General features: G+C 44.9%; 2 protein-coding genes and 1 pseudogene across 3 annotated transcripts in view; all 3 read left to right on the top strand.

The window, feature by feature from the left end:
• Nucleotides 1–2,639, top strand: part of LOC310803578 (kazrin-like) — a 113,234-nt pseudogene extending 110,595 nt beyond the window's left edge. Inside the window, exon 10 of the transcript XR_014555090.1 lies at nucleotides 585–2,639. The product of XR_014555090.1 is annotated as a kazrin-like (transcript). The remainder of the gene's footprint in view (nucleotides 1–584) is intronic.
• Nucleotides 2,640–11,271: 8,632 nt separating this feature from the next.
• On the top strand, nucleotides 11,272–19,957 carry tmem51b (transmembrane protein 51b). The gene is made up of 3 exons (XM_083669180.1): nucleotides 11,272–11,499; nucleotides 16,453–16,966; nucleotides 17,598–19,957. Exons 2-3 carry the CDS (start codon nucleotides 16,554–16,556, stop codon nucleotides 18,052–18,054), a joined length of 870 nt encoding a protein of 289 aa, XP_083525306.1. The 5' UTR covers nucleotides 11,272–11,499; nucleotides 16,453–16,553; the 3' UTR covers nucleotides 18,055–19,957.
• Nucleotides 19,958–21,808: 1,851 nt separating this feature from the next.
• skib (v-ski avian sarcoma viral oncogene homolog b) overlaps nucleotides 21,809–23,683 on the top strand; it is a 37,783-nt gene continuing 35,908 nt past the window's right edge. Inside the window, exon 1 of the mRNA XM_083667821.1 lies at nucleotides 21,809–23,027. Coding sequence (XP_083523947.1) covers nucleotides 22,128–23,027 — 900 coding nt within the window. The 5' untranslated portion in view covers nucleotides 21,809–22,127. The remainder of the gene's footprint in view (nucleotides 23,028–23,683) is intronic.

The following is a 23,683-nucleotide window of genomic DNA, read 5'->3' as shown; positions in this document are numbered from 1 at the left end:
TGACAGTAACTGACAGTCATGTATGGTAACTGTCTGTTGATAGTTTGTGGAGCATCCACTGACAGTCTGTTGATAGTTTGTGGAGCATCCACTGACAGTCTGTTGATAGTTTGTGGAGCATCCACTGACAGTCTGTTGATAGTTTGTAGATCATCCACTGACAGTCTGTTGATAGTTTGTGGAGCATCCACTGACAGTCTGTTGATAGTTTGTGGAGCATCCACTGACAGTCTGTTGATAGTTTGCAGAGCCTCCACTGACAGTCTGTTGATAGTTTGCAGAGCATCCACTGACAGTCTGTAGCATCTGCTATCCAAATGAAGTGTTACCTGTTTGTTCTGCCTGCTCGTGGGGTGGTTTGATTTAGTTGTGTGGTTGATTCAGCGTGTTGTGTTGGTGAGAGTATCTCCTGGCCTTAACTAACCTGGTGCCTCTCCCCTCCCCCCTCCCCTCTCTCCCCTCCACCCTCCCCCCTCTCCCCTCCCCCCTCCCCCCTCTCCCCTCTCCCCTCCCCTCTCTCCCCTCTCCCCTCTCCCCTCCCCCCTCTCCCCTCTCCCCTCTCCCCTCCCCCCTCTCCGCTGCAGTCCATGGAGGATCTGGAGGATCAGAAGCGTAAGACGAAGAAGAAGGAGAAGATGAGTCTGGGATCCCTGTCCCGTGTCTTTGCCCGGGGCAAGCAGCGCAAGTCAATGGACCCGGGCCTGTTTGATGGTACATCCACCCCTGATTATTACATAGAGGAAGATGCTGACTGGTGATGGTGTGTGTGGATCTCTATGTGTGCGGGGGGGAAGTGTGTGTGTGTGTGTGTGTATGTGTGTGTGTGTCAGTGTACGTATGTGTGTGTGTGTGTGTTTGTATGCATGTGTGCGTGCGTGTGTGTGTGTGTGTGTGTGTGTGTGTGTGCATGTTCTACCGTGTGTGCCCTAAAGAAAAACCTGAGAGAGAACTGCTACCCCCCAGAAATGTACATTATCCTCAAAATGTATGTATGTAAATTAAATATATATTTATAGATGTACATGTATGCATATGTATATATGTTTACATGCATATAAATATATACATGGGATTATTATGTGTGGACATGTTTATGCTGTGTTATCTTTATTTGTTTTAATATATGTTTCTTTTTTTATAACTGGAGACTTGAAGGACGGTTGTGCATATGTAAATAGGATTTATTGTGCACCTAGTGTTTGTAAATGTCTATCGTCTTTTAACGGTTATTATTTTACAGTTGCTTTTATCATGCTTTTGGAATTTTTTTAATTTTCTTTTATTTACCCACCTCAAAGTCTTATTTGAGTCATTTCCGATACGACATGATCATAAAAGTATGAATGAGGGACTCGAGGAAGCCCTCAATGCTGTAATTGGAGACGAAGCGTCCTTTACAACCTTCCTCCTGTGCTAGATGTCTACTGTACCACCACGGATATTCATTTTGTACTCAATTGAGCGAACATAAAAGTCTAAGTACGGTAGTAGCGATGTTTCTTACCGAGCGAATTCGGCACCAAAAAGGTACGACAATCAAATGGAATCTGACGATATTGTAGTTCACCATGGAACACTGGTGCACCATTTTAGAAATGTCCCCCTTAGACACGAACAGTTCTTAGTGTTGGTTCCTGGTTAATAAGAGAATTATAGGACCTGTATGGCCTACTGGGCATCAACAACGGTTATGATAGAATTTATTAAAGCGATGGTTTGAGTGCCAGAGTGTTCGCTTGTTGAGTGATAGGTTTGAGAGTATGACGATGCTAGGTAGAGAACTGACCTTAGTGTACGTGTTTGTGTATGCAAAGTGAGAGTTTATGCCCTGCTTGCCCCGCCTACTGACGTGTTGAATTCAGAATCTTCCCTCTCCACCCAACCTAGACGAGGAGCTGTCAACCAAAAATCTATTAGCGACGGTTTTAACAATTGGGTGCTTCACCAAAAAAAAAAACAGAGTGACTACTGACTTAACCATGTTATTTATATGTACAATACATCCTGTCTTAAAAGCATGTTCAAGTGCCAAAGGTTAAAGTTTGATCTTTGAAAAAAAAAAGAAAAAAGAAACTGAAGTCAGATTACATGCTAGTGTGTCCGTAGGCACTGCCTTGTGAGATCGCCTTTGTCCTTGTTTAGTTTGACGCTGACCGCTTTCTAACACGTGCCAATGTACGGCATAGGAATGTGCATTAAAACACCCGCATGAAGACCTGTGCTGCTTTGGTTAGGAACCCACTAGTTTGCAGTGAAATTAACAACCTCAGCTATCCTCTGTTGTCCATACCTCCTCCCCAAAACACCCATTCTCCCATTTTCTTGCATTCTGAATGCAAGGTTATCCTATTTTTATTGTTTGTTGTTGTTCTTTTGCGTACAAACCCTCCTCGTTTCTTACATTTGTGATTATGACGATTTTCTGTTCCATGTTTTGTAATTTAGGAGATGTTGCATAAAAAGAGTAAATCTATTAAAGTATTTTATTTAAAGAACAAGGATAAACTTCGAGGGGGGGAAGATAATCTGTCTTCAGCTTCTGTCGGCAGAGGATGAGGTTTTAACATCTTAAAAAAAAAAATATGAATATGATTGAAATAAAAAATCTTATTTTAAAATAAAACCAGCAACTAAACTTCCATGTGGCGTCCCTCTGTTCTGTGTGTAACCCGTTCTTGTGTCCTGGTCTCCCTCTCCCTCTCCCACGCTGGGAGTTACCATGTTGAATGGTGATTCCCTTCCCAGACAGTAACTCCTCATCTGTGATTACCAAGTGTCTGTTTCCACACTCTGGGGATTATTCATGAAGCGTTTCTCCTGCAGGAAATGTACCGGGCGCATCTCACGCCTCCGGGTACCATAGAGCGTTGTATGTGTTATTTGCACACTGCCAGGCATGTCAGTGTAAACACTCGGGATACATCCTGTATTTTGCCAACAGCAGGGGAGGCTGGTGGAGGTAGAAATTGGAGGACGGGGCTCATTGTAATGCATGGAACGGGGCTCATTGTAATGCATGGAACAGAATGAGGAATGGTATCACCATTCCTTATTCCGTTCCATGCATTACAACGAGCCCGTTCTCCGATTTCTACCCCCGCCATCCTCCCCTGGCCTACAGTATGTGTCTGTTTTGTCTGTATGTCTGTTTTGTCTGTATGTCTGTTTTGTCTGTCTCAGAAACAGACGGTGCATTGACAGCAGCGTTACGCTTTATGAATAATCCCCTATGTCTCTAATATGTGACCCTAGTGTGACCCTAGTGTGACCCGAGTGTCCCTCCATATCCATCAGACCGTCATTCAGGCTCCTTAACCCAACTCACACGGTACGCACTGCAGGGCCAACGACCAACCAGATCACGTGTCCTCATGAAATGCATACTAATTGTGTTCATTGTGATCAACTGTCCTGAGTGTATCCTGAATCTGTCAGCTCTTCAGACAGCTTACTAGATAAAGATCGATTTTCTCTCTCTCTCTCTCTCTCTCTCTCTGTCTTGATATATAGATTTTAGAATAATGTGTCAGTCAGTATCCTCAAGTCATAAGGCAGAAATTCCTCAATATTACTTTGGCGCCATCTGGTGGCTGCTTAGAGCAGTGGCAGGACAGTCAATACCATCCTGGCTCTCACTACAGTCCTGGCTTTCCTCTTTCCTCCAGTGGAGGCTGTTGGAGGTAGAAATCAGAGGACGGGCTCATTGTAATGCATGGAATGGAATGAGGGATGGTATCAAACACACAAGACCATCCCTCATTCCATTCCGTGCAGTACAATGAGCCCGACCTCCGATTTCTACCTCCACCAGCCTCCCCTTCTTTCCTGGTCCTGGTTTATAAGGCCTTGTTGTTATTCCAGAAAGCTAACCCTGCGCATGGGGGAACGGCACAGGAAGGCGGGAGCTGAAGGGCTATGTCGGTGGGTGTGGCTAGTGGAGCGTAGAGGTGTTATTACACATCAGGGGAATGTGCCGGATGTTTTTCACAAGCTGTTTTCAAGGGGACAGCGTATTGTAACACCGCAGGTGAACTACATAGATTCGGGGATTGCTGCACATCAGGGGAGGCTGGTGGAGGAAGGAATCGGAGGACGGGGCTCATTGTGACGCATAAAATGGAAGATGCATTACAATGAGCCCAACCTCCGATTTCTACCTCCACCAGCCTCCCCTGTTGAACATACTGGACTGATGTGTGTGTTCTCTCTCACCTCCTGTTGTCCGGTCTGCGTCGGACGAGTCATTTGTGCCTTCTCTCAATTCCTCTTACCCCCCCCAAACCCCTCCCCTTGTACTACACTCCAACTTCCCCCTGACCAATCCAGACTCTGACAGCACCTCAAGCCTCACACATCACAGCCTATCAGACGGAGAGGATCAGCTGGACCGCCTCCAGCAGGCGGAGCTCACGCGGAGCATGCCCATGTCACTGTGGAAGGCGGGGGCTGTGCAGGCCTGGATGGAGGTTGTCATGGCAATGCCCATGTACATCCGCGCTTGCTCGGAAAACGTCAAAAGTGGCAAGGTACGGCTTGGGCTCCTCCACATGTAACGAGAACGCATTCACCTGACTTCTGTGTACCACGGCTAGAGTGAGCACACTGCAGGGGAGGCTGGTGGGGGTAGACATCTTTTTAAAGATCTATCATGGTTCGGTATACAGTATACTGCACATTTTTGTATGACTACTGGACAGAGGCCCTATCAAGGGAGGCTGGCGGAGGTAGAAATCGGAGGACGGGCTCATTGTAATGCATGGAACGGAATCAGGAATGATATGGACACGTGTTTGCCTGTCCTTCGGTTTCTGCCTCCGCTGGTGTTACTGATGCTTACCTTCCCCAGTGTCTTGTTAGATATGTCGCGGGTGACGGTGCATTCGTGCATGCTTTGATGTGAGTGTGTGTGTGTGTGTGTGTGTGTGTGTGTGTGTGTGTGTGTGTGTGTGTGTGTGTGTGTGCGTGCGTGTGTGGTTGTGTGTGTGTGTGCGTGCGTGCATGGTTGTGTGTGTGTGTACGTGCGTGTGTGCGTGCATGCGTGCGTGCGTGCATGGATGTGTGTGGGTGAGAGAGAGAGAGCAAGAGAGAGAGAAAGAGAGAGAGAGAGGGTGTGTGTGTGTGTGTGTGTGAGTGACTTGTAGGTGTTTTTTCAGTGCAGGACTAGCTTGATGAGGGGAATGCTGTAAAGCTGTGGTGGGCTGGGTGTTCCTGGGTGTCTGTCCTCTGCAGGTGCTGCTGGGACTGACAGACGAGGATCTGGAGCTGGGGCTGGGCGTCAGCAACGCCATGCACCGCAGGAAGCTCCGCCTCGCCATCGACGACTACAGGGAAGCAGAGGGAGGCCAGGGGTGAGCTACACCTCTGTCTCTCTCTCTCTCTCTCTCTCACACACACACACACACACACACACACACACATACACACACACTCACATCAAAGCATGCACGAATGCATACATGCACATATACACACACACACACACACACATGCATGCATGCACATACACACACACACACACACGCACACACACACACACACACACACACACACGCATGCACGCATGCACGCACACACACACACACACACACACACACACACACACACATTTCCTGAGGTGTGAGTGTGATACCACAGGTTGAATACTAATCAATTGTAACCATCCCTCAGACTATCGAAGGCTGCAGAAATGGACCATCACTGGGTCGTCAGGTCTTGGTTGGGCGACGTGGGCTTGCCTCAGTATTCCCAAGCCTTCCAGACCCATCTGGTGGACGGCCGGATGCTCAACTCCCTCAGCCGGAGAGACCTGGAGAGAGTCCTCAACGTGACCAACCAGTCCCACCAAACCAGCCTCCTCCTGGCCGTCCAGCTGCTGCAGATGTTCAACTTTGACAAAGAGGTCCGACTTGCAGCCATTAGCCTGTATTGTTGCACCAGGGGAGGCTGGTGGAGGCGGAGATCGGAGGACGGGCTCTTTGGAACACATGGAATGGAATGGAATGGAATGGAATGAGGAATGGTATCGAACATGTGTGATTGATGCCATCCCTCATTCCATTCCATGCATTACAATGAGCCTGTCCTACAATGAGCCTGTCCTACAGTTGTCCTAGGGCTCTTTGTAATACATGATGACTGATAACATAGTTCATTCACTTACTTAGACAGATGTACTTATTGTAAGGATAAAAAACGTCTGCTACTGTAAATGACTTATTTGTAAATGTTAGTGTTTCTGTGTGTTTATGTGTGTTTCTGTGTGTTTATGTGTGTTTCTGTGTGTTTATGTGTGTTTATGTGTGTGTATGTGTGTTTCTGTGTGTTTCTGTGTGTGTATGTGTGTGTATGTGTGTTTATGTGTGTTTATGTGTGTTTATGTGTGTTTCTGTGTGTTTATGTGTGTTTATGTGTGTTTCTGTGTGTTTCTGTGTGTTTATGTGTGTTTCTGTGTGTTTCTGTGTGTTTATGTGTGTTTATGTGTGTTTCTGTGTGTTTCTGTGTGTTTATGTGTGTTTATGTGTGTTTATGTGTGTTTATGTGTGTTTCTGTGTGTTTATGTGTGTTTATGTGTGTTTCTGTGTGTTTATGTGTGTTTCTGTGTGTTTCTGTGTGTGTTCATCAAGTTTCAAGTTTATGTGTCATTACCTTTTATACAAGTATACAATGCAAAGAAATCCTTAAGGCAGAGCATCAATCAACATCAACAATACAGTGGAATAAGTATAATGCTAGTGTGTGTCTGTGTGTTTATGCTAGTGTGTGTGTGTGTGTGTGTGTGTGTGTGTGTGTGTGTGTGTTTAACTGTGTGTTTTGCCCCTACAGGTTCTGCAAGTCCGCCGGGCCAAGTGTGAGCACCAGGACCACGACCCTGTTGTCTGGACCTGCCACAGGGTGGCGAAGTGGGTCAGAGACATAGACCTGAAGGTAGGCTCAACCAGGGGAGGCTGGTGGAGGTAGAAATCAGAGGACGGGCTCATTGTAATGGATGGAACGGAATGAGGAATGGCATCAAACACTAATCAAATGCGTGTTTGATACCATTCCTCATTCCATTCCATGCATTACAATGAGCCCGTCCTCAGATTTCTACCACCACCAGCCTCCCCTGCTCTCTATGCATGTCTGTCTCTATATGTGGGGCCAGTAGACTGATGTACGAACTGTAAACACACAGATGGGGAGAATGAGAAAAACTGCGACAACTTCTATTTACCATTTCATTTTGTATTTATCCTTTATTCATACAGGGAGAGCTTACTGAGACCTGAGTCTATTTTACAGAGCCCTGGAAGAGCAAAATGTATCAGGCAACACGGAATAAGATCTGACTGTCTGTGTGTCCCACTGTGCAGGAGTACGCAGACGCTCTTCAGGGGAGGGGGATCCATGGGGCTTTGATGGCCCTGGACCCCTCGTTTGATACAGACACCATGGCCAGGGCGCTGGGAATCCCCAGCCACAAACACATGCTGTATCGCCACCTGTTTGAGGAGATGAAGGCTCTGGCCATCCCTGCCAGGTGACTGGTCTGGTTAAATGATTGTAGTTTTCCATCAGGGGAGGCTAGTGGAGGTAGTGTTTGATACCATTCCTCATTCCGTTTCATGCATTACAATGAGCCTGTCCTCTGATATCTGCCTCCACCAGCCTCCCCTGCTTTCCATACCGTTTCTTTAGTGTACACAGTACCTGAAGGCCACCAACATTAAGGGTATTATAGAGCTGAAATGTGTGAAAGAATACATTTCATGGGAGCAGCATAATCTAATAGAACTAATAGTCATATAATAAATCTAATGTAATAGATCTAATTTCAAGCCATTTGTATATGATTTTTTTTGTTGCTGCTTAGAAATGAGTGCATTTTTGCGTTGGGTAAGCAATGACCTTTAACCTCCCTGCCACCCCCTTCTAGGAGCACTGTGGAGGCGGACAGTGAGGTGATGGGGACCCCTCCACTGTCCCCTGCTGCCACCAGCCTCTACACTGAGGACAGGGTGTCTTTGAGACGCAGATCAGGAAAGGTAGGAAGCCTCTTTAACACTAGTTAAGCAGATGCACAGTATACAGTAGTGTTGCATGTTATAAAAAAGATTCTATTCTATTCAGGTCGTCAAACTGAGATTATTCTGTCCCTCGTTGTGCATGAATTGTGTTTTGTTTTGTGATGTCTGATGAGTGTGTTCAATACCGTTCCTCATTCCGCTCCATGCATTACAACGAGCCCGTCCTCTACGATTTCTACCTCCACCAGCCTCCCCTGTGTCTGATGTCTGATGATGACTCACTCCCCCTCTCGTTTTCCCAGAGTCCTCTGAGGATCAACTTGAAGACCCCCGTCGGACGGGGCCTGGGTTTCCATGGCAGCTGTGGATCTCTGCCAAGAGAGGCCAGAGTACAGGCGGTGCCCCGGACCCACGGGAGCCCCATGCACAAGTTCAAGAGCGTGGAGATAACCAATGTCTAAACCCACTCACAGACCAGGGGAGGCTGGTGGAGGTAGAAATCGGAGGACAGGCTCACTGTAATGGATGGAATGGAATGAGGAATGGTATCAAACTCCACCAGCCTCCACCGTTAGAGGCGTTTACATTGGCACAGTTGCTCATTGTTGACAGTCAACAGGAATCAAAGACTTCATCGTCATTGGAATTGACTGATTGAAGAAGCAAAATGTGAATGTACAGTGTAGCTCGTCACAAATCATGATCTACTGTAATTGTGTCCACCTCAGAGAGTTATTTTCTTGTTTTACAATAAAATAAAATACTAGTGGACTTAAAGGGGCAATCTGTAATTGGTACATACTTGTACATTGATCATTGAACAATATGAGTTTAGTTCAACTGTCTTACCCCATCAGAACCCAAAATATTACCTTGTTTTACACCATTATTTGTAAACAACGCAATTGTAAACAAACACTGTATAGCTTCAAAACATTGTTACAACTATAATTTGGATCTCATGGATGGTCAGTCCTTGCATCAATAGCTCTATCTATGAAATTAAGAGTGGTCACATTTCTCCAGTCCCATCCCTCAGCTCAAAAAAGTGGCATGGAGCCCACTTTGTTGTTGTTTGAATTACAGATTGCACCTTTAATGCCTTATGTAAAATATGGAGAAGTTAGTGGACATTTTGTTATTTCATATATTTCATATTCAAAGCTCTGTAGCACGGATTCTGAATTAACATTACGGTGCTTCTCCATCAATACAGCTCTTGTAAGGAAAGTGTAATTGAATGCAATGTTGACCAGTTCTCGTATTATCAACTCTGTAAAGAAAACTGTGATTGAAACATTGAAATAGCTTCTCTGGAGTCCATGGAGGGTGAAAGTGGTCTTTCAAAAATATTGATGGAGGTTCTGCCATGCGAGGAGGATGTGCTGTCACTTTACCCAGAATCTCTCGGGCCAGCCGAGGCTGGTGGAGGTAGAAATCAAAGGACGGGCTCGTTGTAATGCGTGAAACGGAACAGGGAATGGTATCAAACACGCGGGTTTGATACCATTCCTCATTCCATTCCGTGCATTACAATGAGCCCGTCCTCCGATTTCTACCTCCACCAGCCTCCGCTGCTCTGGAGGATCCATGGCGTCCTGTTTCGTTGGCGCCAAAGCCCTGCTTCCTGTGTCTCCCTGCCTCCCCGTGCAGGATAGTGATATTGGACAGAGAGTTTCCATCCCGGCTATCAATCAGTTGCAGATGTCCATTTCATGTCAGGGACTCGGAACTCTCAGGTTCATCACCACATTCCATATTGTGAGAGATAGCTGGCCTCCGGTTAAGACAACAGCAGACTTGAAGAATACTAGGTGTGTGTGTGTGTGTGTGTGTGTGTGTGTGTGTGTGTGTGTGTGTGTCTGGAATATTCCAAATGCCATAGCACAGTTTCCTCTTTGTTCAAATAGCATACGTGTGGCCAAGAGGTACACACTACAGTTTATTATCATTTGTTTCAAATTTCACTCGAAGAAACACTTCATTTTGGTACATTCTTCCAAGCACAATCACTGCACACTTTAGAGGTCACGGTCAGTACTTGATGAATTCCATTCATCATGACCCTTTTTTTTTTTTTTTATATATCAATTTGCAGTCATGCAAGATCAAGACATTGTTGTATTTTGAGGGTTTTACGGTGATAACAATATTGTAAATATTTGTACATGTATTTTCACAAAGATTGATGATCGAGGGACGTCAAATAAAGGGACAGTTACAGTTTTTACCATAGTTCAGAGTGTCCATGCAGAAGCAGTCAGAAAGGGAAAGATGTATTTCCGACCAATCACTTGTACAGTTCCATATATGTTTGTATGAAGCTTGCATGAGCCGCAAACAAGCCTATGACATTATGTATAATAGAAGTCTATTTCACTAATGCATTCCAAACGTCACCGTTTATGCCGTGAAACGGAAAAGAGCTGGAGGGTGAATTCAACCGAAGGAAAACAGGTCTGACAGCTACTTTAAGGGTGTCACCAACAGAAACCAACCCATCAGGCAAAGCGGGAAGATTAGACTAGTTTAAACTAGCATGATTTACAGAACTAATGTAAGATGTGGTTTGGTATACCCAGGTTTGATAGCATATGCTATATCCAGGTTTGATAGCATATGCTATATACGCAAGTCTGATAGCATATGTTATGCTGGGTATATGGTTTGATAGCATATGCGATGCTGGGTATATGGTTTGGTATACCCAGTATAGTTTATGCGTCACACACAACATAAGACTACTAATTCTGACATCACATCCGTACATAGAAGGCTAACAGAGGGCAGTTTCTGTGAAATGAGAAAGTGGCAGTTGAATTCACTGTGTATATATTTTCAAATCGATGGTCAAATCATAGACTAATCATGGAGAAATAATGTATAATGTGCCATTGATGAAAACAAATCACATTTGAAATGATTCATGTTTGAAACTGCTGTAAATGAATGAACAATAATACATTATTGAGTGTTGCACCATACTGCACTGAACAATAAACATATATTGATGCTATCTGAAATGAACATGATTCCTCTTTATCCCGTCTGTAAGCAGTGGCATAGACTGCATTGTTGGAGCCGTGTTGTGTTGTTACCAAAATGGTGGTAAGGTGTGGTCGGCAGAAAACAGTTTGATTTAAACATAAATGCAATGCATAACATAACTACACGGACGCCTACGTGCGCTAAGACCAAGGAGCGAATAGTTCACACTTTACAACCTGGGGGAGGTTTCACTTTGGGTGTTATTTGGACAAAGTTCCTGTCTATTATATTCCATACTCCAGGGGGACTAACATCATTAAATAAAATAACATAAACAACACATACACATTGATAGATAGATATTTCAGATCGCAAGTATTCAAGGTATTGGGGTAGTAATATAGCAGTTCATTGAAATCACCTGCTCTAGCTTACGTGAGGTAGGTAGGTATTCGACTTGGAGGGGAGTTCTTGGGCGTGAGCGCTTACGCATAGAAAGTCTAAGGTAAGGCCGTCTTTTAAATCACCTTGACATGTTGGTAAAGTGTACGGAATAACTGCATTAAGTAGTCCTAGGCTTTGGTCTTTAATATATACGTGTTGTCTCAGAGCTGAGATATCAAGAGTTAAACGTGATCCAATCAATGACCGCGCAGTTTGTATCGTTGTAGTTCCTCCTTTGAAGTTTCTTCCCACGTTCCAAACGCACTGTCGCTACAAGGTCTGGCACAATGGACATTGTAACATTATCGGAAGAGAGAACATTGATAGGTTGACACATTTTGATTGTGAAACATTCAATGCAACAATGCCTGTAAAGTCTGTTTATACGTTTTGGACATGACTTGATAAACATGGCTCAACTTGGTTAACGTGACTGTTTGCTCGCCCAAGCATGCACAACAATCTCTATAGGCCTGGCTTATTTACAGACTAGCTGTAGAAGTCTACATCAGAGTCCTCAAACCTAGTAGGAACTGGGTTTAGGCATGTGCGCTAGGCTACATGTTTGAGTGAGCGCTCAAAATTAGCGCATTAGGATTTTCACATGTATGCTAGCTTTGCGCTCTTGCTTTGCCATCAAGTGACTGAGACCTAAGTGTGACTCACTCAAATGACTTGAGTGGATAGCATGCTATTGCTGACGCTGAAACATGAGCGGCAGTGGTCTTCTCATCGGCGAATTCATGGCGTACTGGAGGTGGTTGCCATGGTGCAGATATCACTCGTGTGTGGTCTCCTAGGATGGCGTAGTCTCCGTTTTGGAGCACACAAGTGTGTGGGAACTGTTTAGGAGGCAGCTCTGATTCAGTCATAGTGAGCAATTACTGTAGTCCTGGGGAGGCTGGTGGAGGTAAAAATCGGAGGACGAGCTCATTGTAATGCATGGAATGAGGAGGAATGGTATCAAACACCAGCCTCCCCTCCTAAAGACCTCTTCATCCCCACTACCCCCCTGTGCAAGTTTCTCTCCTGTAAATACATAAAAAAAATCTTCCTTTCTTCTAGCATAGTGACTGCCAATAGCCCCTGGTCCTAGCATAAATTCATTTTTCTTATGATGACTGATGGATGATTCACTTACCTAGTCAAATGTATTTGTTGTAAGTCGCTTTGGATAAAGGCATCTGGTAAATGCCATAAATGTAATGTAAAAACCTTTTCACTAATCATTGACCACTGAGAAGGAAGCTAAACTATTATTTGACACCAGACCTTGTCTGGTCTTCTGCAGCAGACTGTAAGATATGCACAAAATGTCCAATGAACTATCACTCTTGCCTAACTAACTTTTGAAAAAAATGAACATTCAGCTTAAGTGGTGTGAGAAACCTATCCTTCATCCCCATGTTTGTTCAAGGACTGGGGTTACGAAAAAGTGGACCCAACCAACAGGTTCATTGTTTTGTTTGCACAGCATTTCCTGGCTGTTTCTTGAGCTTCCCCTCCTCTGTCCTTTTCTGTGGTCATGACTAGCCTTGAGGTGATGGCCATTTATCACCCGCGTCACCCTAAAGTCAATAGATTCCCATGAGACTGTGGTGTAACCTTATTTTTCCAAAGGGGTCAGATGACTGAAAACATGCTAATTGATTGCTGTCGTCATCGCACAACAGAACACTTCAATCAACTTACTAATGTGTAAAGTTCTTTGTGTACTGTAAACAAGTAGCTGAATGAGCTGTTTGTTATGGCACGGTACATGTGATCTATATTAATATGGGTGGGATGTAAGCATCTTACATTGTATAGGCGGTATCCTGTGTATCCCTCCCTTTCCCTTCGTGATTAAGGACATCTGTAGCTTTGGAACATTAACTTTATTTGCATCCCATATGAACAATTTCGTGCAAATGGTTTGGAGCGACACCCTTGAGCCTTTGGCTGCTGTTCAAAGAAGACATGTAGATGTAACGCAAAGCTCAGGCCCACTGCATAAACTTGAAGTTTTCAAGGGTTCTCATGCTTGGTTTGGCAGGGCAGGATGTTTTAGCAGAAGGATGCTTGTTGAACAGCACCCATTTAGGCTAATTGTACACCATCATGGTCCCCGTCTGTCTCACGTTGTCTTCATTTGTCACCTAACTAAGGGTGTATGGCTCTTACATCGCTCCCTGAAACGTGCCTAATGGTTTTAATCTAACCATTGTTACCGCGGTAGGCTTATATCATACATCCTGTATATAGGATGTTCTCTTTAGTACGCACTGTGCCTATACAGCAGGGGAGGCTGGTGGAGGGAGAATGCAGAGGAGGGGCTCATTGTGATGCATGGAATGGAAGAGGAATGTGTAATTTCTCATTCCATTCCCTACGGGACAATGAGCCCGTCCTCCGATTTCTCCCTCCACCAGCCTCCCCTGCTGTATATACATAGTGTGTACTAAAGAGTACATATAGATATATAGATATACATAGATAGATAGGTAGATAGTACCAGTCAAAAGTTTGGGCACACCTTGCCAAGAGTGTGCAAAGCTGTCATCAAAGCAAAAGGTGGCTACTTTGAAGAATCTAAAATATAAAACATATTCTGGTTTGTTTAACACTTTTTTTGTTTACTACATAATTCCATATGAGTTTCTTCATAGTTTTGATGTCTTCAATATTAATCTACAATGTAGAAAATAATTTTAAAAAAATAAAGAAAAACCATTGAATGAGAAGGTGTGTCCAAACTTTTGACTGGTACTGTAGATATATAGATAGATATATAACAACGCTTTCCCTCCAAGCGTTTGAACCACTTCAATCTCGCTGCGTTTGTCATTCCTTCATGGAGACTCAGGTCTCTCTGGTGCGTGTTAGGACCTGCATGCCATGACCTGCACCACACAGACATTACTCACACCTTGTCACGGCCTGTCCTCCTACCTGACTGACAGAGCCTTCCAGACGTTATGACAGTGATCCAAGTCGCCAACAGTTGATTCAAGGTGTTTGTTTGAACAGCGTCACACTGTAAGCTAAGCTTTGGGACGCGGTCTGCCTTTAGTCGGAGGTATTGCTCTGCTAAATGCCACAAATGTAAAAATGTAAATGTGTTCATGAGAATGTTGACCATGTCGGTGCCCATTTTGCGACACCATTCTTGTTTAACATGAGTTGCAATGTCAATGATAGGCTTTGTACAATCGACATTGCACACTACTTTTATGCTTCTTCTTGTACGTACATCTTCTTCCTGTAAACTACCCAGTGAAATCCACTTCCTGTAAATTGGACAGAATACCTTGAGCGTCAAGTCAACCTGTGGTGAAGTTCCTGTTTCCATGGCACGCACACAGGTGGAAGCATAGAAATAAATATGAGTAGAACAGACATGGACTCTCAGACCATGGCAATTTGGCTAGGACCCCAAAAGATAGCTGAGATGGAATTGTGGTCCTCTGTGGCTCAGTTGGTAGAGCATGGTCTTAAGAACGCTAAGGTTGTGGGTTTGATTCCCGCTGGGACCATATATACTGAAATGTATGCACTCACTGCAATGTAAGTCGATTTGGACAAAAAAACTAAACAACTAAATGGCATTTATTATTATTATTGTTGTTATTATTATTATTATTATTATTATTATTATTATTATATTATTTATAATGCATAATTGCCAGGGTAATCATTGTTATTGTATTGTATGTGTAGAACACAGAGAATCTATAATTGAGGCGGTACCATAGCAACCAAGCATCATTTGACTGAACATTCCAATGTCTGTTGAGTTGGTTGGTTGTTAATAAAGCTGTGAGATAGAACTTCCAAACGGCACACCACAAGATGGCCGCAGGTACACCAAACATGGAATGTTGATTTGAATGGGCATGCCCGTTCTACTCATCCTATTTCTATGGGTGGAAGCCCTGTCGCCTCTGGTTTACAATGGTCTGTTGTTATAGTAACACAAGCTGACGTGTCACCTGTCACCTGTGCACTACATGTGAATTTTGCATGAGCCAGGCCGACCACCAAATGTACTCCCAGCACAATGAAGAAGTAATACTGTTCTTGGCAGTATGGTTATTTTAGCCTGATTACACTTTGTGCGAGTGTACTCTTTTACGGATGCAGTAATAATTGATTACAATTAACAGCACATCAGGGACCAGGAAAGCAGGGGGGAAGGGGGTAAGGCAGAAATCAGAGGAAGAGCTCATTGTAACATGTTATTCCATGCATTACAATGAGTCCTCCGATGTCTGCCTCCGACAGCCTCCCCTACACACGTCTTGACACCATTTCTCATTCTATTCCATTCATTGCAATGAGCCCGTCCTCCGACTTCTCCCTCCACCAGCCTGTGCAATAAACCTGCACATCCTTCCCTAGTGCGTCTTCCCCCAATGAATGGGTCGTTCACGTCCGATCCTTTCAACGGACCCGCTCGCTCCCCTTGAATGGCGCTGTTCCAGAGGCTCTTTTGTCATGTCTGTTTCTGAAGCGCCTAAACACAGATGAGCGTGACCCCCCCTGACCTCCTCCGTTCACCTTGGCCTCCGTCCCAGTCATACTGTGTCTATCCCAGGAAGTTGTTCATTGTTATCCGATTAGAGCTAGCCTCACACTTTGCCAGTTGGATGCTGCTGCTGCTGCTGCTGCTGCTGCTGCTGCTGCTGAGTGTTTTCATATTTAGCCTAGCCTACCTAGTCAGGTTAGTTTCATCATATGGGAGCGGGTTGTGGTTGCAACTGTCGCCCTAAGGGACAGTAGCTCACCACGTCAGTTTCTTGTATGTGCAAATATACTTGGCCAAATGGAAGAATTCTGATTCTGATTCTGATTGTGTTTCATGATGGACCAATCTTACATGCACTCTACTCCCAAAAATAGTCATTGAGAATGGTATTCATTTCATATATATATATATATATATATATATACATGTAACTATATATATATATATATATATATATTATATACATATAACGCCTCTCTTCTTATCATCATGTCTTCCACGTTGCAGGTCAGGACTGTGGTCTCCTCCTCCTCCTCCTCCTCCTCCTCCTCCTCCTCTCTCCGGTCAGCAGCGGCGGTGGTGGTTGACCCCTGGTGGTTCCTAGAGAGATGTGTTCCAGTGGACGTTTGTGTGGGAGCAGCGAGCCAACGGCCTCCAGCGGAGCGGTCAGCAAGTCGGGGTCCCAGTATGCCCTGTGTGCCCTGGGGGTGGGGCTCATCGCCCTGGGCATCGTCATGATCGTGTGGACCGTGGTGCCCCAAGACGGCGAGGCCCTCGGGTCCGGAGGGAACTCCAGCCAGGTAATTCCGTCGCCTGACGACGACAACGAAGACGACGAGGCCAGTGCCACGACGAGGACCACGTCCGTGGCCTACGTTCTGGTAGGGTCCGGGACGGCCATGTTGTTATTGTCCTTCTGCCTGGGGGTGAGGAACAAGCGGCGGGAGAACCGTAGTGGCGGGGCGCCGGGGACGACGGGAGCCCCCTTCATGGACCACGTGGCTGGGGAGCAGGGGGAGACGTGAGTTCTAGTGCTGCCTTCCAGGTTCTAGTGCTGCCTTCCAGGTTCTAGTGCTGCCTTCCAGGTTCTAGTGCTGCCTTCCAGGTTCTCGTGTGTTATAGGGGTTATGAGGTGCTTAGGACCACCCTTGAGGGAATCAAGTCACCTACTGTTCAGTGGGTGACTGAGTCCTCCATGAAGGGGTTCAGAGGCCATAACATTCACCTGATCACCCAGGGAGATGCACGTGTCTCAATGTCACATCCAACAGAGAAAGGAAAGCATGGAGTGTACAACCAAATAAGATTTGCAAGCATGCAATTAAGCACTCACAGTAGAATACCCCAGGGGAGGCTGGTGGAGGCGGAAATCTGAGGGCGGGCTCATTGTAATGCATAGAACAGAATTGAGGTGTAGTATGAAACACGTTTGATGCCATTCCTTATTCCCTTCCATGCATTACAATGAGCCCGTCCTCCGATTTCTACCTCCACCAGCCTCCCCTGGAATATCTAATATCTATCTAATATGTTATAATGTTATAATCTGTACTTCAGATTAGTGCCCTTCTCATAACACGCACCATTCCCTCCTAATCCAAACTGTCTGAAAACTGTAGTTTTCCTGTTTCATACTGTCTGTTATATTGCAGGTCAGGGGAGCCGGTCCCCACGTACGATGTGCCCAGCTACCTAGAGGCCGTCGGTAGTGGCCAGTACCCCGTCCGCCAGAGCAACTTACGCCAAAGCACCTCCCAGCTGCCCTCCTACGAAGACCTCATCAGCGCTGTTGAAAACGAGGGGGCCGAACCAAGCCCTGCCCCTATTGAGGAGGCCCCTCCCACCCCGGCTGCCGCCGCCCCTGAGCCCCAGCCCGCCCCTGAGCCCCAGCCCGCCCCCACCCCCGGCCCGGCCACGACCACGACCAATCAGCCGACTCGTAGCAGTAGCCGCGTCAGCCGGATACTGAGGCCCCTACGGGTTCGTCGAATCAAGTCGGAGAAACTGCACCTGAAGGACTTCCGTCTCAACATCGGCAGTCAGACACCGGTGACCATCGAACCCATCACCCCCCCGCCACAGTATGACGACAAGGAGCCAGAGTTCTGACACTGCCCCCTACAGGCTCGGAGGACCTTAAAGTATTGCTCCACTATTGAGAAATAACACTTTTTTTGTTGTTGTTGTTTTTGCTGGATCGGGTGGATTTGTGAATGATCATGTTTCTGGAGAGCTTTGCTGTCACAGATGGTATGTGTGAGTTCAGGGTTTACAGTTGAGAGGCCTTGGCGTGAGCAGAACAGATGGAACCGAAACAAACTGACATTGCTTGGAGTTCAAGGGTTCTCAGCTCAAACACTACATGCTGTTATTGAAATGTGCTTCATGGTATATTTATTCAGGGCTTTTCTTCTTCTTATCTGCACTTATACTCTATTTTATAACACTGTGACTTTAATATAGTCAACAATTAAGGTTTCTAATTTCAACGACCGATAACAACAACAACCGTAATGTAAAGAACATAGGAGGACAGTTGTCTGTCACTGAAGACCCGGGGGACGGTATCTTGCAGTATGTTTCATGATGACCAATCTCACAAATGCACTCCACTCCCAAAAACGGTCTCACTGTAACCTGTCAGAAGACAGTGTTTTAACCTTATTAAAACCTAACATTTTAGAATACGACCGCTGTTACCATTATATGTTCCCACTTTGATTGATCATTCATGAACCACTATGACCTGGTTACACTGTGGAAGTGGGATGAGTTTAGAAAGATGCTGACAGATTATGGCATAGTTTTTATTGTGTGTTTTGTAGTAATTTCAGAGGGCGCATGTTGAAGCCCATGAATTGGTAGAATAGTTTTTATGTTGATTGATCTGTCTTTCTTTCTTTCTTTGTTGTTGTTTTTACCTGCCTATACCAGAACGCGATTATTTCCAGTTATCCATGTTCTCCAATGGCAACTGACAGACTACTGATCTGATGTGCAGAGTATCAAATGTGAATCATCCCAAAAAAATAAAAACTTTGGGTGAAAAGAGAAAAAGCTTTAAACCAAACAAGTGAGATCAGAGAGCTAATGTGGGCCGTGAACCTCTTTTAAGTCAACAAAGACACATTTCAGTATCTGAAAATCGGTTCCTGTAACAAACTGAAGCTACACTTAAAGGGAATAAATGTGTTCTAATCAGCTTTTCCCAGGACAGAGGAGGATCAGATACACGCCAGGGGAGGCTGGTGGAGGTAGAAATCGGAGGACGGGCTCATTGCAATGAATGGAATGGAGTGAGGAATGGTTTCGAAAAGCACCAAGAGGCTATACAGTGGAGGCTGGTGGAGGCTGATACCATTCCTTACTCCGTTCCATGCATTACAGTGAGCACGTCTTCCAATGTCTGCCGCCAGCAGCCTCCCCTGGTACACTTCTAACAAACGGCAACACTGTACTTTCGATAACTGAATGTTTAATGCAAGTTATCACAGCATTAGACACAATATGCTTTGGTAAAATGCTGGTGACTTTGCAGAAATAATTTTTAATGTAATATGTGGACAATGATTGAATGTAACCTTTGTGTGCTGACCTATTTCAACTAGAATAGATCTAGGGATTATTTAATGGAGTAGTATAATGTTCTAAGAATTGAGCATCCATTTAATTTATTCCCTTATCTAGTCAAGATTTGCCATTGTATGGAACCATCTGATTTGCCATCTGCCATTGTATGGAACGTTTTTTGTTCTTATAAGGGGGGCATATGTAACTTGTGTAGTAAACCAAACTAAATCGATAGTGAATCATTTCTGCAGCAAGATCTGGTCAACAGTATCTGTTTGATTCTATGACACTAATTAAAGGAATTGTAGGATAATTTGGGTTATTCATTGTGTGTAATTTTATTTCATGAGGTTAACCAATATCAATGTATTTATTTAAAAAAACATTTAATAAAAAGAAATATCCATTTTGGATTTATGAGAAATAAAACGTAATAACTGCATCGTTTACTTTGTCTGGTACTGTATGATCACAGAGCGACTGCTGAACATTTATTTTTAAATACTGAATTTGATTTACCCACACCGGTGCAAATTGTACATGTTTAAACAAATGATATAGCCGCCAGTGTTTATGGTTTTGGTCGTGAGAATTACATTATTTTGCATGTGCCACACATTCCTCTGATGCCCTACTTTCCCAACTTGTATTAACTGATATTTGGCGCCCTCTTGTGGTGCAGAAGTAGTCTAAAAAGTAAAGAGTACAGGTCCTCATACTGTAATCAGGGCTAGCGGTGGTCGTACCCACTGTCAAGGTAAAACGTAGTTTTATTTGATCCCATAATAACATGTGACCCTGCCGTCGTGGTTAGATGTTTTTATGGGACCACGGAAGTATGGTTAATCAATGACATCTGTTCCTAAAGTAAGTCATAAATACCCACAAACTGATAATAATACTGATAATAAGAATCCTATTGCAAATAATCATCATCCAGTTGAAGGAGATCTCGCTGCACCTTAGAGTTACCCCGCGCAGTATGCTCATCATATTGATTTCAAGGGGTCACATTAACTTCACCTTCCCTTTAGTCTATTGTCACCATGTCGTCGTGCTGTCTGCCGATATACAAGCCTGCGTCCTGCCTGATAAACGCTTAGTTGAGGTTCTTCATCCATCTCACCAGAATGTGAGAGATACTGCAGCGCACACAATTAAAACCTGATGCAGCAATATTCAAGTTTTGTAATTTCAGTTAAGTTGTAAGTGGAATGAGGAACCATTATGCCTACAATATCAATGTCATTTTGACACCTTAAACATATGCATCTCTGTGCGGATCCCCTTTAAATGTGTCCATCTCTTTATTAAACAATGCAATACTATTTTCAGGATAATAATAGGTGTCCTTATTAGACTAACAGTAAGACAAACTGATTCAAAATAATATCACGTTTATGTGTGTGCGGCGCTGGTAGACTAATTAATTCGGGGTTAGCTATAGTTAATTATTAAAAATGAACTCAATCACCAGCACTGCAGAAGCAAATATTTTAAGAGTTTTTCTTCTTTTTTTTTCATTTTTTTTTTCATACAAACTAATTTTGATTAGTGCATGGTTATTTTTCTGCACTGAAGTAGGTTTGATTAAATTCCGGTCTAAACGCGTGCCGATTTGATTAGATGGTAAAATAAAGTTCACAAACATAACCTTTTTAAATGTATAATTTGTGAATGTAAGAGTGAGTTGTCTAAATGACGAACGTCCCTTGGAAAAAGTTGTGTTGGTTGATTAATTAGTCTTCAAATTAGTAATATTTTCCCCCATTGAGGTCAAACTCCACCCTTCCTCCCAGTCCATTTCATGGGGTTTCAGAGGGATCAGAGATTTTCTGAGCTCTCTTGTAACCTACTAGGTTTTTTTTTGCTGCTGCTTTTGCAGCTGCCATGTAGCGGGGGGAGTGACAGTTGGTTGAGGGAAGAGCCAGCCCGGGGAGTCAGTCACATTCCTGGCCGGGATTCAATGACTGAACCAGACACAAACAAACAGAGAGAGAGAGGGGGGGGAGAGAGAGGGGGGGGGAGAGATTCACACATTCGCTTAGAGCGAGGAGAGAGAGACAGACAGTGTGTGAGAGAGAGAGAGAGGGAGAGAGAGAGAGCGAGAGCGAGAGCGAGAGAGAGAGAGATTCACACATTCGCTTAGAGCGAGGAGAGAGAGACAGACACTGTGTGTGTGTGTGTGTGTGTGTGTGTGTGTGTGTGTGTGAGAGAGAGAGAGAGAGAGAGAGAGAGAGAGAGAGAGAACGCCAGACTGCGCAGACAAGGCATATTTCGGGCTCATCGTAGGTGTGCGGACTACTGCAGTGGAGAGAGCATTGAAACATAGTAACCGAGTCAGTTTGATGTTCTTCGTGGGCCTTGGTTGCTTTCTAGTCTAATTCATATCTGCGAACTGTACGATTTTGTTTGAGAGTAGCTTATGAAAACAGTAGTGTCTATTATCTTTATTTTTTTTTTAAATGGATAACGCCCCGGAAGCCTTTTTAAGTGACATGAAAATGGTCTGCGTCGGACTTACTGAGTCTTTCGGAGGAAACTGAGGACAACCGATTAGCCTACCAAACAACATCGCGTAAGTTTGAACTCTTCTCTCTAGTTGCGAAAACATGGAGGCTTCATCCAGCTTCCAGCCTCATCCCGGACTTCAGCAAACTCTGAAGCAGTTCCATCTGAGTTCCATGAGCTCCCTTGGTGGGCCCGCGGCGTTCTCCGCTCGGTGGCACCAGGATATCCTTTTCAACAAAGATGGCAAAACCGCCGAGATGATGCTGACCCTGCCCGCCCAGACACCCCCGGTTATGTCGGGGCCGCTTTTCATTCCGTCAGACCGCTCCACCGAAAGGTGCGAAACTGTCCTGGAGCGTGAGCCCATCTCGTGTTTCGCGGTCGGCGGTGAGAAACGGCTGTGTCTGCCGCAGATCCTCAACAGCGTCCTGCGGGATTTCACCCTCCAGCAGATCAACTCGGTGTGCGATGACCTGCACATCTACTGCTCCCGGTGCACCGCGGACCAGCTGGAGATCCTCAAAGTCGTGGGTATCTTGCCCTTTTCAGCCCCATCATGTGGGTTGATCACCCAGACGGATGCAGAGCGCCTTTGCAACGCTCTCGTTTACGGTGGTACCTACCCTCCTCACTGCAACAAGGAGCTCTCCGGCTCCCTGGAGTTGGAGCGAACGGAGAAGAGCTTCAAAGTGTATCACGAATGTTTCGGTCGGTGTAAGGGGTTATTTGTCCCAGAGCTGTACACCAGTCCCAACGCCGCCTGTATCCAATGCATTGACTGCAGACTCATGTACCCGACTCACAAGTTTGTGGTCCATAGTCACAAGAGACTTGAGAACCGGACAGTTCACTGGGGGTTCGACTCGGCGAATTGGCGGGCCTACGTCCTCCTGGACCCGGACTATACAGGGAAGGAGGAGAAGGCCCACCTGGAACAGCACCTGAGTGACATCAAAGGAAAATTCGACTTCGTGAGCAAGTTCTCAAACAAACCGTGCAGGGTGAGTCTTCACATTTTCATCTACCATGGTGATAAGACCCACAACACAACTTGATAACTTTCGGCAAAAGTACGATTTTTTTAATCGCATCCCAGAATTTGGTTAATTATAGAGATATAAGTCATTAGAAATCAATTATTCTTGAATTAATGGAAATTGCTCTGTCGAACACACACAGCAGAGTCCCACAGAGTTATAATGAAATTGCTCTGCCCTAACGATGTACAGTACGGTGTACTGTAGGCGTGTTTGTGGGGTTTTGAATGCTCTGGGCGGCTGGGCCTATAGGGTGTTGAACGGATGCATGTGGGGCCTTTACAGTTATAGCGTATGCCCATAGGCCCAACACGTTATCACCAGTGTTCAAACTTAATCAGCATAACGGTCTGATTATTACACTTCCAATGGATTATTAGTCACATCTTTACCCCTGTTCTGCCTGGTGGACTCCTACTAGACCTTATGCATGTTCAGATCTGGACATATGTTTGCACAGGTTACTGGTGTAAGTCCACATTCACTCTAGAAAGGTAACTAACAGCACAATCTCAGATCATCAGCTAACACCGCTGACCCCTCCCCCCCCCACTGGTCCACAACCCCCCAGGGTTACCCAAGGGCATCTGCATGTGATAAATGGAGCTTCAATGATATAT

This window comes from Argentina silus (genome assembly GCF_951799395.1).
Source record: "Argentina silus genome assembly, chromosome: 4".
In the NCBI taxonomy this organism is placed as follows: domain Eukaryota; kingdom Metazoa; phylum Chordata; class Actinopteri; order Argentiniformes; family Argentinidae; genus Argentina; species Argentina silus.
The sequence above is the reverse complement of the archived record's forward strand: the minus strand, read 5'-3'. Positions and strand labels throughout refer to the sequence as shown.

Coding starts and splice junctions, on each gene's coding strand:
- tmem51b (XM_083669180.1), top strand. CDS start 16,554: ATGTGTTCCAGTGGACGTTTGTGTGGGAGCAGCGAGCCAACGGCCTCC. Junction 16,967..17,597: donor GCTGGGGAGCAGGGGGAGAC/GTGAGTTCTAGT, acceptor GTTATATTGCAG/GTCAGGGGAGCCGGTCCCCA.